The sequence below is a fragment of the Scaptodrosophila lebanonensis genome, unplaced genomic scaffold (genome assembly GCF_003285725.1).
Source record: "Scaptodrosophila lebanonensis strain 11010-0011.00,11010-0021.00 unplaced genomic scaffold, SlebRS2 tig00000001-arrow-pilon, whole genome shotgun sequence".
NCBI classification, from domain to species: Eukaryota; Metazoa; Arthropoda; class Insecta; order Diptera; family Drosophilidae; genus Scaptodrosophila; species Scaptodrosophila lebanonensis.
This window is the reverse complement of record NW_022060529.1, coordinates 25,323,190-25,341,747: the sequence shown is the minus strand read 5'-3', so window position 1 is coordinate 25,341,747 and position 18,558 is coordinate 25,323,190. Positions and strand designations below refer to the sequence as shown.

Below are 18,558 nucleotides of genomic sequence, written 5' to 3'. Positions count from 1 at the left end.
TTTCTTGAGAAAAATAAATAAAACGACTCACAATGTATAACTCGCGTCTCATAACCATGAAGTGAAAAAGATTAGCTGGACAAGTAAAAAGCCTATGAGGACCACTTCATAACTCATTTATTTATAAATATGTTGCCCTTCGGAGAAGGTGGTTGGTAAATGATGAGTAAAATCTAGTTTGCAGTGAAGACAAGGTAGTAAAGACAAAAGTAAAGATCAATCTATTAACTATTATTGAGCTCTTCATGCTACGCAGAGCAATTTAGTCGAAAAGACGAGACCTGCTGCATCACAAAACACGGTTTATTTATTGCCTACATTCCGTTATTCAATCAAGTTTCCTCGTGATTGCTCAACTCGAAAGGAACTTATTGCTATAAATGCTCTGCTGTTGTTTTGCCTGCTGTGGCTCACAAGAGCACAGACACAAGACCATCGCAAATTCATGCAATTGAAAAGGAGCATCAATATACACATCTTGGTGTTACATATACTTGTAGTTTATGTTATTGTGAGTGTTTTAAAATGTATATAAAATTAGAAACGTAAAATGGGAGTTTCAAAAATGTTAAATAGTAATTACAAAGACCAATTGACATATTGACTTTCTCGGTTCAGCCATGAAAATCTCTAAATTAGATGAAGTGTTAGAGTAGTGTGCTAATCGCAGTAGTTGGTGCTTCCAGTATATTATGGAGTTGCCGATGATGATTAACCCACATTATTTGTAAATAAAGATTAATTTAATACCATTTAATAGTGATTCCTCTACCTGCAAGAATCTTATCAACGATAATCCGCGAAGTCACGTAGATGTATTTTTAATTATTTTAAGTTAATATATGTATATATTTTTGAATTACTTGCAAAATTAGAGCTGCAGTCGAAGACTTCCTTTGTTCACCTTCACGTAATGATTTAACGAGCTGAAGGTGAATAAGGGAAGTTCTTGAAAGCAACTTCTCATAACTACAGCAAATGACTTATTTAAACTTTTCTTTGGTTAGTCCTGTTCTTGTATTCTACTACTTATATATATCATTTCAGTTGTAACACTTATTCAGCGATATGATATAGTCCGACTAATTGAATTCCTTCTCGACAAGAACTTACAGGAGACATACGGGCGCGGATATGCCGCAATAAGTTTTTCAATTTCCGGGCGTTTCGTTGAGGTCGCGTGAAATTACTTAAAATTAATGCGATTTAGGGTTTTAATGAATTTGCAGAAATTAATTTCCACAACGTTGGCGAGGATGGATCGGATCGGTCTGATAAAAATGCGCACTTAGTCTCATGGCAAGGATATTCCTTGGCTGGTATCGCTGTCGTTGTTATTGGCATTATCGGCGCGTGCTGCGACATCATGAACATTCGCCGATAAAAGTAATATCCTGTAACGACACGTGGCGTGCAGTCATGCGCACAAGACGGAACTAACGACACCAAGCTCACATGGAACGACTAGATATAATACCAGCAATCGCACATTTGCTGCAACGAGGCGCTAACCAGATGAGTTGGGGCAGCCTTTGGTCATTCATACCCGTATGCACATCCCTCCGCCTCACTTGATCTAAATAAAAACAGGTTACACTGCACTAATTGCACTGGGCTGCACAATTTGGGGTTGATTGCCTGCTCAGTAGTCGTTGTCATTGTCCTTGTCGTTGTTGATATTATTGTGTTGCTAATGTTCTCACTTCAATAAACAAAGTTTTATATCGCTCTGTCCGTGTGGCCATAAAAGAACAGTCCAATGCCCGCTCCCGAAACTCTTTGGCTGAGCGCGAATGCATTTGTTGTCGTTGCCACTGACAATGACGTTATCCTTAATGCCGACGTATGAGTCCTTTTACTAGGGTGGTTAAGCAATTGAGCACAGCTACGTGAATTTATGGACCATGGCGGAAAGTGCAACGGTGCAGAGGCGAGGGCTGCGACGGCAACTTGCAGTGGTTGGCTTTGGTTAAGTTGGGTTTGTTTGGCTTGGAATGGACTGGAATAGAGTGGCCATTCTACTCTATGTGCACAACATGTTTACTCGGATGTCGCTAATTGTTTGATATATGGACAAAATATGTGTATTATTGTATTTGCACATGTTCCCGGTCGTTATGGTGATGCTATTATTTTTGTATTGTTTGCATTTCACACACAGAACACACAGACAGAAGTATGAAAATTCAGATTTTTGATTATAAAGTTAGGTTTATTAGAATCCACACAAGTAAATGCATTCTTAACTTGTGTATTAAAAATATTCATCCCATTTGCTTGCAATGGACAGAAAAGGGTATACCCGACTACATTTTATACATGCATAAATATGATCAGCCTGACAATCGATGAAGACTGTCTGAAGGGGAATTTTTGATTCATAATTGCTAGGGACAGCAGACTTATTTATATTTGGATATTGTTCATTACAAAAGTTCTAAGAGTGATTTTTATAACCTATAGTATTTTTGAAGGCTAAACGGTATAGCTAGCGAGATTATTGAAAGTGTAGAGATTAATACAAAAATACAAACAACTCATACATATCAAATTTAGTTATAACTATTGTTATGTCCACGTAAAAAAGAAGTGGTAGTTGAGGGCTGGTCATCCAGGACGAGCAGAATACTATTCGTTTTTATACCCTGTACCCATGTCTGTCCGTTTGGATGAACCCAAGGATCTCAGAAGCTATAAAAGCTGGAACAACCAAAGTTGGTATCCAGATTCTCCTAGGACCGAGAAAGGACGAGTTCGGTTTTTTTTTTAAAAAGGTTTTAATGCAAACAATTTTATTCTATAACAACTTTATGATAGTAGATTGAATCCGAAGGATATTGCCAGATCCGGGCAGTTCCAGAATATATTAGCTTAATGAGTAAGAAGCCTGACAGCGAATTCCCACAAATGATTACTTTTAAAAGTTAGGGCAAAATTCAACGGTGACTACGAAACAAATGAATCCAGATTAATGCTAGTATAAATAAAGTATAAGATGGAGTTGGACGGGGTTTTAGTTTGTCCGGGCAGTTGCCACCCTCCGTGTCTCTTCTAATACTATATTGCCGGCATGAACTCTACGCCATATGCATACGTGTATGTGAGCACTGAGATTCTTATGCTAATAACAAAGTTTGCTCCCTAACTCGAGAAGGAACTTCGCCCGTACGCTTCCTTAGGAGCATGTGATGGCCAACCAAATTAATGACTTATAAAGTCATTCACGAACTTTGCTGCCCTTAACAAGAAAAGGCGCTTAGCTTATGAAAAATTCTATTAACTGAAGCCAACAACTCAATGACCTCCGATGTTGGCTTTGTGTACGTGTACGGCCAAGTATGAGTGTATGGGTGTATGCATTTTTAAGTCAATCGATCCCCAGTGCTGTTTGCACACCACAACCAACCGCCAGAACTCCATACACCTGCTGTAGAGTCTATGTATAGTATGTATGTTTGACACACCTGCTTTAATTTAAAACTTGCCACGGGCAATAATTGCAGCCGACTGCAAACAAGCGATGTAGTTTACATTAAGCCAACACCCGCAACAACAACAGCAACAACAACCTCAATTGTGGCAACGAGGATAGAAACGGCGGCATAACCATAACATAAACAAATGCACGGCGGCAAGTTGAACTTTTGAGTGGTTGCTTGGTGGGCTGGCGGGTCGGCGGCCCAGTCGGACGTCTGCCCCACTCGAGCGACGGCAACTCCGACTCTTCGACTGAGCATTGTGTGAAAGTTTTGCCAAAGAAAAGTCAACGGTGTCGGAAATGTTTCATGGCGAGACGTTTTGAGAAGGCTGCGCTTGATTGGGTTCGTCTCTGCCACTGCTGCCCCTTTTACCAATGCTGTTGCAAAAGCTGAAAGCCTGCGAGCTGTTTGATTGACGAGGGCATGCATGGACGGCTTAAATGATGGACGGCTGAGCGTGCGCCTTAAATAAACAATTCACATTTAATTACGTCTAAATTTGGTTTTGAGAACAAACAGCGACGACAGCCGCGAGTGTGATTGCCAGTGCATTCAGGACCATGGAGCGGGAACGGGAGCACGAGCAGGAGCACGAGCAGGGAGGGACCATTGTTCAGGAGGTCGTCAATGAATGTCGACAAATTGGCAACACACGCGACGTCGATGTGCAATACACAACAGGCAATGAGAAATGTACAAAGCAGGAAGTGGATCGAATAGCGTCAGAAATAATAAGCGACGCTCGTCCTGCCCAGCGCGCCTGCCTCTATTCCTTCGGGATAGAATTATGGGTTCTATAAATTGCTTTACGCGCACTCTGCTCTATGCTCGCTATTAAGAAGCCGAGTCCGGGCCATTGCTGATTGCATGCAACTCAATGAAAACTTTTCTGCCGCCATTGGGTGGTCCAACTTGGGCGCTTGCCCGTATGCCTAGGTAGTTAATGCACCCTCAAATCGATAGTAATGTCGGTTTGGGCAACAGAAATGCCTTTGGGGGCAGGCTATGGCAGAGGCAGAGCCAGTGGCAGTGGCAGTGGCAGGAGAGGGCGACAGGTCTCAGTTGTGCCAAAGCACTAAATAATTGCCCATATGCTCGCCAAGCGACAACGAGGAACAGGCCAAGAGCAAGAGTGGAAGGGAAGCAACCACCCTTTTCAACACCACCGGGGGTGGTGCTTTCTGACTGCCGATTGCTTCGCTTGTCTGCGTCTTGCTTTTGTTGTTGTTGCTGCTGCTGCTGTTTCGTCGATATTTCTTTTTTCAATTTATGCTCATTTATTCTATCAATTTAACGAAACAAACACGCACATACATGCAAGTGTGCGTGTGTGTGCATGCAGAGTGAAAATCTATGAAGACAGCAGCGACAAATGGAAAAATGGAAGAAGGAAAAAACAGAGATTGCAACTCGTGCGTAAACACGGGCCAAGCACCCTCTCATATGTGCCCACACACACACACACACACACACATACAAACGAGTGTGGTATGTGAGTGTTTGTGAGTCTTGGTTTGTTTCCTTCCTTGGGTGGTAGTTGCTATTGTTGTTGTTGCTGTTACAGGCCAGAAAGGAAGAAAACACAGAGTTCTGTTTTTAAACCAAATATTTTCTGACAAGTGGAAGTCAGATGTCATATACGACTCAGGGGCAATGGCAGGCAAACCAAGCCGGGCGTCTCAATTGCTACTTGACATGCACACACCCACTCACACACACACATCGACACTCGTATATGAGAGCCTGTGGAGTTGTCATAATGCCAGTCAGTCAACCAGCCAGTCAGCCAGCATGGGAAGTGCGAGGCGCAAAACGCAAAACTTTGACATTAGTACGAATGCTGACAATTACTCGTACTGTTCGACGGCGACCGAGTTTCATTAGCAAGGAGAGCTGTCAGCAACTTATTATGAGATGTTTAATAATTTATGTATTTCCGATTTATGCCGGCGCATTTTTGTCTGTTCGCCCACAACAGCATTCACATCTCCCCCCCCTCCTCCACCACCACCTTCTCCTTGCCATCACAGTCCTGTCGGCCTCATTTGTATGCGTGCAGTGTTGCGCAGCGCACTTATTGCGTCGAGCGACAACCGACAACCAACAACTGACGTCTATGGGGACACTGGGGTATTAAAAAATGCCAAATACCACCCACCCACTAGAACCAGTCAACGAACCATTACTACTTACTTTACTCCCAGCCAGCCAGTCAAGTCAGTCAGTCAAAAATGGTATTATGCACAAGATGTTGCTGTTGTTGTGTTTTGGTCGCTCTCGTCCTTAATGGTGGGTTGTACTTATGGCTGCCACCCAACGAAGTCGTGCTAACGGGCCGCCTTTTTATTAAGAAATCATCGTTGATTGTGTGGAAGGAAATAATGTTGATTTTACATTTTAGAAAACGCAGACAAGAACACAGGAGCGAGCGGGGTTGGGCATCTAGCAAGCACATGAGGGTAGTGGTTAAGAGAAGTACGAGTACTATTGCTTTTGGGAGGCTGAGACCCCGTCTCGTTGCAGCAAGTTTATTATAATAATGCCGGCACACTTTTCAGTTGAACGTTTCTGTTATCTGGGGGAGTATCTCTCAGTGGGAAGCAGAGTCTATTAAGTTTATGACTAATACATGTGTTGTTTCTTTTTTGTTTTTGTTTTGAAAAGCTTTAACGCGAAAGTGATCTTTCTGTTGATTACTGCTTGAGCTACGTGCTTCATATACTAGAACGTCTATAGAAAACGTGTGGAACATTCCTATTTGCATATGTGTACATATGTATTTACTATATGTATGTAAAAGTGCAGCACAATAACTGAAACATTCGTATTGGCTTGAGTACGAACATTGAATATGAAGTGATTGGGTTTTATGAGTAACTTACATTTTTTAAACCAGAGCTCTAATGTTGTGATTCCACTTTTATAAAATACAACTAATTCTGTTTTTACACGGTAGATGGGTTCCAGAAAAAGTCGTGTATACTTGTAAGTCGTGTGATCATATGGTATTTTAAATCGTGCTAAATGGAATAATGTGGTATAACCATATATACAATTTGTATACCCTGTACCCAAAGGGTGAAAGGGAACACTAGTTTTGTTCTAATGTATGTAACACACAGAAGGAGGCGTGGCAGACCCCACAAAGTATATATAGTCTTGATCAGGATGACAAGACGAGTCGATATAGCCATGTCCGGCTGTCTGTACGCCTGTTTGTCCGCCTATCTGTCTGTATGAATGCAAGGATCTTAGTAAGTACAAGAGCTAGAATAACCAAACTTGGTATTCAGGTTCTCCAGAGCCTGTTAATTTTCAAGCCGTGTTAAATCAAAACCGTGTAAAAAAGACTATGTAAAAATAGAATTATAAAGGCCTTCTGTGCTATTTTCTGAAATGTGTGGCTCAAACACCTTTGTTTCACGAAGTTCCCTTTTATTGCCATGCGATGTGAAATACTTAAAGCACTAGACATGACAGTCGAAAAGTTGGCCAAATGCCTTTAAATTAACGAAGTGGGCCATGTGTACCACACACCGCCTCCTGGTTGCCCTGCTAAGGGTTCACTCACTGGAGCCATGAGCGATGGCTCGATGCAAAAATCTATAAATCTTGTCAAACACACTCCCTCTATAAAAACAGAAACCATGGCACCGCAACTTTAAGTGGTGGTCCGACAACGAAATGAACGAAAATAATGTAAGGCAAATTTTCACACTAATCACATACATTGCCATTCGTTCTTGGCCGCATTCTCGTCCTTTTCCTCATCTTCTTCGGCCTCGTCTAGCCACTCCTTCCACCGCCTGGGCCAGTACAGAAGCGTCTGCTGCTCTCGGTGTCGTGCATAATCGTTAATAAATTTTGGTTACACATACAAAATGTGTTGGCGTGTTGGCCGCCATGTAGCACATGTGTTGCGGCCATTTACATTTACATCTAACGAGCCGTCTATTGAGGAGTCGCTCGTCTGCGTCTGCGTCCGCGTCCGCGTCAGACTGGCCCGAAATTGCTGGCCGCAGCGGCGTGTCCGCTTTGGATAGATATGTGGGGCACTTTAATGAAATTTAACGCACGCCGCTGCTTCATGCTGCCTTCCTTTTGTTTTAATGCACCGTACAGCCAGCCTACATCTCCCCAGCCAGCCACCCACATGCATTTATGTGGTGTGGTTTTATGTTTTCCACCCTTACCTTTGGCGTCCGGTCGTCTGTTTGTCCTTTAGTTATGAGTTCTGTCGATGTCGGCCGTTGGTCGGCCATTAGTCACGCGCTTATCAAGGTGCTGCCATCTGAGCCGTCTGCGTGTAAAAATTTTGCCAAATGGCGCTCGGCTCTTGTCACCAAGCGGGCGACCACTCCCTGCACCCCCTTCATGTGCTCACACACACATTAATTGCTTCTCATAACGAAAATTTGATAAATTTTCTAATGCCATGTTAAAGTGCATTTTCGAGTTCCCTTAATCCTTTTTGACTTGCCACCGTTCCCTGCTGGCGTGCCGGTAAGCCAACGATGGCATCGTTCACACTTTGCTTGCTCTGCCGCATGCATAAAACATTTCCTTCTTTTTCATTCATTTGAATTGAAAAGCTTTTCGCAGCGATTTGTTATGCAAGCTTAGAAAACAAAACAAAAAACGGAGCGAAATCTGACGCTGAAAATTTGTTGAATGCCTTGCATACAATTTTTGCTCGCTTTTTTCTATTTTTGTTATCAACTTGCTGCTACTGCTGCTGCTACTGCTGCTATTACTGTTGCTGTTGGTACTGTGAAATGTAATTGCATATGCAGCAACGCTTCAAAGCGCACATGTAATCCAAAGAGCCGGGCGGCGACACTATAGTTGGACGACCAGCTCAGTGGCCAGCCCCGTGTCGAATGCCGAGGCATACAAGTACATACATATATGTAGATAGTTTTAGTCCATGTTCCCAAATCGGTTCATGGCGATGGGCCTAGTTGTGTATAGTAATGGGCAAGAGCCGTTTGGAGGAAGTCAAACAATAAACAACAGTGGCTCCAACGGAAATCCGTGGATCTGTTGCATTGCCTTATTTGGGGAAGTCTACTTTGCTAACACTTTGCAAATGAATTGGTATTTCTTTTCATACCCTAAAAGGCTACATTTTATTTGTATTTGTATTTTAGGTATCTGGGTGAGAACTGTCTTAAACGATTTTAAATGTCGAAAAATAATAGATGAATGAATTTACCTTTTTTTACCCGAAGGACGAGGCTTTACTTCGGAATTGAACTGAACTGATTTTGAATATTTAGCTTAATGTTTGCATAAGTTTGTCGTTTTTAAACACAATGTTGATGATATTTGTTTGATAAACTTTTAAAATATTTATATTGTTAAGTGGCTTAAGTTAAGCAATCTTATATTTCCGGTCAATATTTAATTTCACTGAGCGTCATGCTCTTATCGCTAGTCAATATTAATTAAATCAATCTGTCCCTTCTGTCATTAGTCACTGCTTGGTGATCAGTCACTGTTTGGGTGTCAGTCGCTATTTAGTCACTGCTAAGCTATTAGTCACTGTCCATTACTGAACGTTCCTACTGTGTCATTAAATGTTATAAGAATGAGATATTCTGTCTCTTCAACTTGAATCGAAAGTAATCTTCCTTAAAAGCCTGTAGTAACAAAATATGATATTCATTTAAAAATGCCAATTATTAGGGTTGTAAAAAAACATAATTTCTTTTAAATTCCTCGCTGTTTCGATAATGAGTACTCCATTTTTCCGATGTTCTTTTGAAGGCGATACATCGACGATCAGCTATGCTTTGGCAAAAACATCGAGAGCTTAATATTAAAAGAACTTGGAGACTCAAAAAGTTAAAACAAAACTAATTTCACAACAAAAAAATCGTGTCGATGGTTTGTATTTTATTTACAATCCCACCAGTTATAAGTATATCATAGTTTCTAGCTTAGATCTTTTGTACCACATCTTTGTAATTTGTATTTGTAGCTACAGAGCACTGCACTAATTGTGTTACAAGTAACTAAGCTCACATCGAGCCGCACATACTACAAGTAGTACTTGTAGAATCATCTGAATCGACGCTATGCAGTACCTTGCACCACTAAACCGCGGCATAAAAAGCCAATTCGCCGTTGTTGTTATTGTTGCGAGGGAGCCGTGAGTCAAAACTATTTTCGAACTACTGCAAGCGGTTCCAGCAAAGTATTTAATCCTTTGAGTGTTTTATTGCTTAGATAGTTTTGCCCGTTCTGTTCTGGAATACTCGACGCAGGGGTATCATCGCTGCAGTTGCAATCCAACAATAATACTCTCGACATGGCTGAAATAAAAACAAAACAACACACGAGTTTAAATCTCCGAATAATAAATTTGTTACGGACAAATATTTCGAACGCCCTGTTTCAAAACTTGTTCATTGTCATTTGCATTTTTTTTTATTTAGTTATTTATTTTGTTGTTGTTGTTTTTATTACTTTTTAGTTTTGTTCTGGGGACTTGGGTTTATAGTATTGTTGTATTTTCGAATACATATGTACTCGAAACATGATACATAAGTGGGCTACACTAAAAACACAAACATATATGCAATGTATGTGGGGATATGCGAATCCTTTTATTTTGCGGTAGACCCTTACATTTGTGGGAGCGGCTAAGGGTTGGCAGCATTCCGACAACTGTGCGAGGCCGTTGTAAATAGTTTTGCTAGTGGCCCTTTCATGGCTGTACGCTTGTTTTATGAAAATGTTTTGAATTGTGAAATGTCTAGTTGCATAGTTGAAATAATAGACGAGCGATTTGGGGCGGCTGCAACTCAAAGATCAGGTCGGTCTAGTAGGAGAAATATTAAGATAACAACTAGCAACAAGTTATTACTACCTATATAGGTTGTTAGTCATATGTATACTAAGCTATCGAGACTAAATTTCTAGTCAGTCATATACAAATTGTCCGCATAAATAAATAATGTTATTTAAATTAATAGCAGAAGGAGTTCCATATTAATTTGTAAATTTACGTGAAAATTATTTGCATGTCTGGCTATAGCTTAAGTCTTTACTGATTTTAAACTTTAAGAATTTAGCACTAAGCGAATAGAAGAGTAAAGGTAAATTTCATTATTTTAGTAACCTTATTTTTTTAGGAATAGTACTTACCATAGTACTGCCATAAGTATATGTAAACCAATGACATATTTATGACTACTTCTACACCTCGAAGTATTTTGCTTTGCTTTCCTTTTCAATGAAATTTCCTCTATCTTGTCGGGAATTCTTCATCAAAAATAATTACTGTTGTGTATCAGGCCGCGTATATTTCCAGAATGTGTTACAATTCAAAATGTGTAGCTAAAGGGCACAAGATCAATGTGACCAGGTGACACTTTTACAATAATACTTAACAAGGTATCGAATACCTAACATGCCTCTCCTTAGCTTTGTCATAACACTCAATAAAATATATACATTTGCATTGATACATGTTTAACATTATGAGATATTTAACAATTAACAAAACAATTATTCATGGAGTTCAATAGAGATTTCATCATAAATTCAGGTCTAAATTCAACTTAATACATTTCATTTTGTTTTCTTAATTGCAAATATTTGATTCATAAGTTTCATTTTCTATTTTTAATTTTTAAGTGGAAGGCTTAACAACCTTTCCCTCTATACGTGGTCTTAGCTGTCTTCTGGTTGGTGTTGGTTCAGAAGGAATTACAGTGTCATTTTGACTTTTAGATTCACTTGAACAATCACTTTCGATTTGATTATCTCGTTTTTCTGTTGCAATGTGTTTGCTTTCTTGATTTCTAATTTGATTTAAATGTCGTTTTATTTCACGATTGTTATGAGTTAAGATACAACAATAAGATCGAGGTCCCAATTGTTGGCTAACTGTTGCTTGAGTCCAACTTGCCTTGTTAGGATTTTTATAGTCCCTGACCATAACCTTTTGACCTTCTTTAAATCTTATGTCGCGATTACCTCTGTAACTCATGACACTATCCTCCTGCTTTTTGCTTATTTGATCATGTACAATTGGAGGTTTTAAAAACGAAAATCTGGTCTTTAGTTGTCTACCAAAGAAAAGTTTGGCTGGCGATTCGCCGGTCGTGCAATGAATCGTGTTTCTGTAATCTATTAAAAATCTATTCAGGATTATGTCAAAACTAGAATTGCTGTTAACTTTAATGCTTGCATTTATTGATTTTTTTACAGTCTTTACAAAGTTTTCAGCTTGGCCATTTGTCGCTGGATGACCAGGAGCTGTCAAAACATGCTTTATGCCATTGTTGGCCATGAAAATGCGAAATTCCTCTGAAGTAAATTGTCTACCATTATCAGACACTAATACATCAACTAGACCATATCTACAAAATAATTCTCTTAAGGTTTTTATTGTAAACGATGACGTAATTTCCTTTGTTTTAAAAACTTCTACCCATTTAGAGAAAGAATCTACACATATCAATAAATAAAAATTATTTATTGGTCCTGCAAAATCTACGTGTATTCTACTCCATACCTGACCATTTGATTTCCACGGTATCAAAGTAGACTTTTCTGGACTTGGTTGTGATTCCTGACATGCGATACATTCTCTTATTAAATTTTCAATTTCTAAATCCATATTTGGCCACCATACGTATGAGCGTGCTAACATTTTTGTTTTCACCATTCCTAAATGAGATTTGTGGAACTCTTGTAAAACTTGATTCCTAAGTTTTGTTGGAACTATTACACGATGACCCCATAAGATACAATCGTACTCAACTGTTAGCTCATTTGCTTTATTTATGAAATTTGAGAATTCAGCCTTGTTTAATTTTTGTAGCGATCCAATTTTAATGGCTTCGCACACCTTTGAAAGGATTGAATCATGCCTTGTTTCACGAGCAATACTCTTGAAATTCAATTTAAACGGTATATCAGATTGAATGAAGTTAATATAATTGTATTCCTCATCTTCGTTTGATTTGTATAACTGAGGCATCCTTGAAAGTCCGTCAGCCTCGTTTAATGAACCCTTTATGTGTTCAACTGTGTACTGAAATCCTGACAATATTAAAGCCCACCTCTGCAAACGTGCAGACGCCATAAGTGGCAATCCTTTTTTATCTCCAAATATTCCCAAGAGGGGCTTATGATCAGTTCTCAAGATGAACTTGATCCCTAGAAGGTATTGTTTCAACTTCATTACACTATATACAATCGCGAGAGCTTCCTTATCCAGTGTGCTATAATTAATTTCACTTTTTGATAAGGCTCTGGAAACAAATGCTATCGGTTTAAGACCATCAGCAAATCTATGTGCTAGTACGCCAGATACGGCATTACTACTGGCATCAGTCGTTAAGACAATAGGCAAGTTTGCGTCATAATGCACTAAGACTTGTTCTGAAGTTATCTCACTTTTAATTCTCTCATATGCTTTGTTACATTCAACTGTCCAAACAAATTTTGAATCTTTCTGCAAAAGTACATATAATGGACTCATTATCTGTGCGAAGTTTTTAACAAACTTTGAATAATAATTCACCATTCCAATGAATGCTCGTAATTCAGATACATTTTTAGGTGTGGGTGCTAGTAAAACGCTGGAAACTCTATCAACATTTTTGCTTAATCCGTACCTGTCTATTGAGAACCCTAAGTAACGAATTTTAGATTTGAAAAATTCACATTTGTTTGCATTTAAAGTTAGTCCGGCTGATTTCAGCTTGCTAAGAACTGTTTTTAAATTTGAAATGTGTTCTTGAAGATTGCTTCCTGTTACTGTAATGTCGTCCTGATAAACTACGACTCCTTTTATTCCTTGGAATAAACATTCCATTGTCTTTTGGAATATTGCTGCTGCTGTTTTTATACCAAAAGGTAATCGTTTGACTTTTAAAAGTCCAATATGTGTGCTCCATGTGCACAACAACTGAGATTGCTCATCTAGGTGCAACTGGTTATAAGCATTGCTTAAATCAAGTTTAGTGTATAATACGCCTCCTTGAAGTGCTGCAAAAATATCATCAATTCGTGGTAACGGATATCGTACATCGACTAATGATCTATTTACGGAAACTTTGTAGTCTCCACAAATTCTTATATCACCATCTGGCTTAAGAATCGGAACCAATGGGGTTCCCCAATCAGAACTATCAACTTGTTCTAAAACTCCTAACTCAATCAAAGCGCGTAATTTTTGTTCAACGCGGTCTTTCCATGCTAATGGTAGCGGCCTAGGCTTGAAAAATATTGGCTTGGTGTTTTCCGCTATTTGTAACATAATTTTGCTCCCATTAAAAGAACCTAATTCGGGTCTAAACACATCTGCAAATTCACTTTTTATTTGTTTTGTAAGTACAGAGAGTTGTTCACTTTCGCTAACATTGTTAACTTGAACTAATTCAAAATTAAACGATCTCAAAAATGTTCTACCAAGTAAAGCTGGACTCATTGTTTTCGCAACTACTATAACCATTTCTTTTCTTATGCCTCGATATTCAATTGTTGCATCGTACTCACCGACAATTTCAATAAGACGACCATTGTAGTCCATGTACGGAACATTACATTCTCTGAGCGGCTTCTTCATCACTGCCTTCTCATAAACTGAATATGGAATAATTGTACAAGATGCTCCAGTATCGCAAGTGACGTTCATGTTACAACCATCAATTGTAACCGGTAACACGTAAACCTCACCAGAAGAAGTTGGTGCCACGCTAAATACAGAAAAATTAAATTCATTTAGCTTAGTATCTAACATAGGATCTTCAGATTGTAAATTCGATACGCAATTTATTCGTTTTGAATTACATACGCTCGCCAAATGACCCTTCTTCCCACAAGTGTGACAATTTAGATGTTTGTACTTGCACTCTTCAGATCGATGATTTTTCCAACCACAGTGCACACAGAATTTCTGCTGCTTTTTGCCTCTGCCTGCGTCGCCGTCACTACCGTCGCTGCTACTGCTTTTGAAGTTCATCCCATGTGATCTTCCGTTGCCCTTGAAACTTCCAGTGTCATAACTGCCGTTGTTTCTATTGTTGCAGTTTCGCTTTTTTCTTTGATTTGCGCTGCTTCTGTTCACGTAACTGATGTTCTCTCCTGTCCTCTTTGCAAAATCTTTGGTCTCCATTATCATTGCCTTTCTTAGTGCGTCAGAAAGAGATAGACGTTCATCTTCTTCGCACATGCGTTCAAATATTGCATTAGGAAGACTCATCACAAATTGGTTAAGTACGAATGCTTCCAAATAGACACCAAATTTACAGCTACATGCCAACTGTTTTAAACGGGCATACCATTCTGCAATTGTCTCATTTTCGCCTTTGACTGCCATATGAAACTTTTTTCGTTCTCGAAAAACAAGTGTAGGTGGTGTGTAGTGCGTTGAAAGTATTTCGCAAATTTCCTTGTATGACTTTGATACAGGTGAATCTGGACTGCATAAACTGTGTAATACACCATACGGGCCTGTTCCAATTGATTTCAACAACGTTGATTTTTTTGCATTTTCTTCACTCACACTTTGCTCGCACATGTGTATTTCAAATTTTTCTTTCCAAATTGCAAACGTTTCACTGTTTGGCACAAACTCGGGTATGCTTATCATGTGATAAAATTGTGGAGTTATAGGTGCTGCTGTAGTCATGCTGGTCATTTATTTGTTCTTCTTTAACTTTTATTTTCTTAACCTTTATTTTCCTAACTTTTATTTTCCTCGTCGCCAATTCTGTTGTGTATCAGGCCGCGTATATTTCCAGAATGTGTTACAATTCAAAATGTGTAGCTAAAGGGCACAAGATCAATGTGACCAGGTGACACTTTTACAATAATACTTAACAAGGTATCGAATAATTACATATGTATGTTCTTATACAATTCATTTTTTCAATAATGAATAATTAGTTGAAATCCATTTGGTACATTTATGTAAATTCTTTCCCTTTTATTGACCTTTACATACATTTTATACGTTTTTTGTCAATTAAGTTGGTGGGTAAGTTGCATGTTTTTTGACAAGGAATTTAGTTTATTAATAAAAATAATAATAATAATTAGCTTGTACAATTATCAAATCTATGGAATACTTCACCTGGGCACTATAGATCAAAGTTTTGGGGAAATTTATGCGTTGCCGGCAGAATGCATTAACACTATTTATGCTTTTTAATGTCAGAATATGTTGTAGTACACATATTTAAATAAATGTGTGTTCAGTAGCGAGGGGTACTTTTTGACATTTACTTATGTACTACATACATGTGTGTATGTATGTACTTATGTAGGGGCATTAACTCAATGCGTATACCAACAACTGTCAGGTACATAAATAAAGACCGACTTACATACTTATGTATATTGCACAACAAGTCTCGCTAACGCTGCTCTCCAATCCCCTACCATTCCCTCAATTGTTTCAGCTGAACCTGACAGCCGATAATTAAGCTTAAAATATACTTGTCTATGGATTACATTTTAATATTTTACGCCTGTGCGTGCTGTGAAAATGCGCTTCGAACACCCTCTCGACATTAAATATCTCTCCGCTCATCCTGCAATTAGTCTGCTTTAAATAAGTTTTTATTGCGTCCATAGCCGTACGAATGGTGAGTGGTTGTCTCTGATATACTACATATGTATGTACTATATGTATGTGTATATTTTTACATCGTTGCTACTGGTACGTGTCAAAATATGAAAATGAAAATATCATATGCTCCACTCATTTTTCAGTTTTTTACGAGTGTTTAAAATGCACCCATGTTTGTATGCGTGTATATATATAATTATTATGGTTTAAGGTGGATTTTCATGTTCATCGCTTTGCTATTTCTGACTTTTATGCGATTTTGAGTGCATGCTTCTTATAAGCGCATCACTGGAATTTGTGTTGTTAATTTTTATTGATGACGTACCTTTCGGAGAAGATTGCGTGGCAAAGTGTTTTTTGATTAGCCCTAATAACTGGAGCAGAAGTTCCACAAGTTGCAACCCAATGAATTTTTGTAAATGAAAATAGTGAAACTCCGATATTTTTAAATCTTTTGCCCGAAGATTAAAAATATATGGTAGAAAATCGAAGTGTATTTATTAAAACAATCTATGTAAGTTTTCAAAATATCTTTCATAATGTCTTTAAGCCAAATTATTCTTATGGTCTGCCGCCGGTGCCTCAGGTTTCTAGATATCTTAGCTCCTGCAACCAAGCTTATTGAGCTTCATAATTATCTGCTCCAGCAAAATAGAAAGATAAATGGGTACTCCTTTTATCTCCGGATAGAAGAAGAATTTTCTTATCTGGAAATAGGTGGCATGTTTATAAATAACTATTTGTATTTGGCTTCTTTTTAAAATGACAATTTTGAGTTTCAATTCCTGAATAACTTATAAATTTTTGAATTATTTCAGCTTTATTAAGCATAGGCTCGATTCTATCATCATTCCAAATTTATTATCTATTTCATGAATTTACAAATATTTATTAAAACGATCGTCCCCCTTTCGGCTTACCTTAGCTTTAAGCCCATTCATAAAGTCATCGCTCGTCCATTTATTCACTTGAATTCCAATGCAAGCAGCAGCTTTGATTTAATTAAATCCAATTAGCCCAAGCATCCATGATGACTTTGAAGACAAGGTCGGCGAACAACTTAATACAGCGTTGACATTCCTACATTTGAAAATGTTGTATATAAATATTTGAAAAAGTTATTTGTAATTGTTCAAAGTCAAAAAGTTGCCTAAGCCTTTTCCACATAATTACCGAGTCCGGACAAAAAGCCACGAGGTGGTCCTTGTCAATATGCCAAGCCATCGAGTAACGATTCCTTTTTCTCCAGAAGTAGCTACTGGCCCTGGAGGTTGGCATTGGGAGTGCAGAGTGCTCAGTGCCTGTCGGGTGGCAAATGGTTGTTGCATATTCAGGAAGCAGAATAGCAAGCTTCGAGTGCGCCTTCCCCACAATATTACATAATTATGCTTACAAAGCAAAACAAACAAGCGACTTTGGTGCTGTTATCCTGGCAGACTGACAACCAGTATTCAGCGATGGACGATGAGGAGAAGGCTGGGGAAGGCGACTTGTCGGACTATTTTCAAGCAATCAAGCGCAACGGGCATACCCAGAGCCTGGGTCTGGACCTGGGCCTCTTCCTGTAGCTGACGTTTTGGCGTTTGATGGCCCTTTTTATGAATACGTTAGCATTAATTAACTTTGATTTAATTAAATGTGGTGGCAGGACTGGGTCACTTTGAACGCGACAGCTGGCTCGACTTGAGTTGACTTTATTTGACTTGAACTGCTTCTGATCCGCTACCTTCTTTCCTGGTGCTGGTGCTTGGGCTGGTTCTGATGCTCTGCTGTTGTTAATCTTTCAACCAGTCTGGCAAGCGGAAAATTGTGCGTTGTGCTTTTGTGGTTTGGCGTCAAAGTTCTCACCCAACCAAGTGTAAGGAAGCAAAGGCGTCGAGCGAGCGAGCAGTTAGCAATCAGCGGGTTTCGCATCGCCTGGCATCCGCTCCTCCTTGGTGGCTTTTGCCAACAAAAACCTTCGGTTTGGCATTGCGCTTGGCGCGTTTGCTTTTTTCTTAGCACTTCTCAAGTGGAAAATCTTTTTGCCTATTTACGTGGCCTTAACAAGTCAACATGTTGGCTTAGTGCGCCTAAAAGCGCGTCGCGTGTTCTATTTTTGGCTTTAACCTGACAGCGGCGATTTGCATAAAGTTTGCTTAAGTGTCAAGCTGCCAGATTCCCCCCACTCCAACATTGCTATCACTGCGCTTACTTGTAAGTACTTAAAGGAACGCGCATGTTTGTTTTGTTTTATAAATTAATTAATTAATTGGCCCGCGGCAGCAGCTTTGACTGGATATACCCTTAGAAGTATAAGTAAATAGCATAAATAAACAAGAGAAAAATGTGTGCTTTAATTCATAAAGAAGTGGCACACAGACTGCGTTACATACAAAATACTTAAGACCCTGCCCTTCCCATCCCATCCTCCTCACGCCCGATTGTCACTTACAAATTACATTAGATTTGAGCGCGATAAACAGGAGTGCGCCTGTGCAAAAT

At 39.1% G+C, this 18,558-nt stretch overlaps 1 protein-coding gene across 1 annotated transcript; it reads right to left on the bottom strand.

The window, feature by feature from the left end:
• Positions 1-11,108: 11,108 nt before the first annotated feature.
• On the bottom strand, positions 11,109-15,141 carry LOC115627415. Its single transcript, XM_030523082.1, has 2 exons — positions 14,292-15,141; positions 11,109-14,197 (listed from the first exon to the last, which is right to left on the bottom strand). The coding sequence occupies exons 1-2, from the start codon at positions 15,139-15,141 to the stop codon at positions 14,133-14,135; spliced, it is 915 nt and encodes a 304-aa protein (XP_030378942.1). The 3' UTR covers positions 11,109-14,132.
• Positions 15,142-18,558: the final 3,417 nt, after the last annotated feature.

What these genes read in the sequence shown, in the direction of transcription:
- LOC115627415 (XM_030523082.1), bottom strand. Translation starts at nt 15,141, where the DNA reads ATGACCAGCATGACTACAGCAGCACCTATAACTCCACAATTTTATCAC. An exon ending in GGGTCATTTGGCGAGCGTAT is followed by an intron (nt 14,198 to 14,291) that starts GTAATTCAAAAC and finishes TTCTGTATTTAG; the next exon opens with CGTGGCACCAACTTCTTCTG.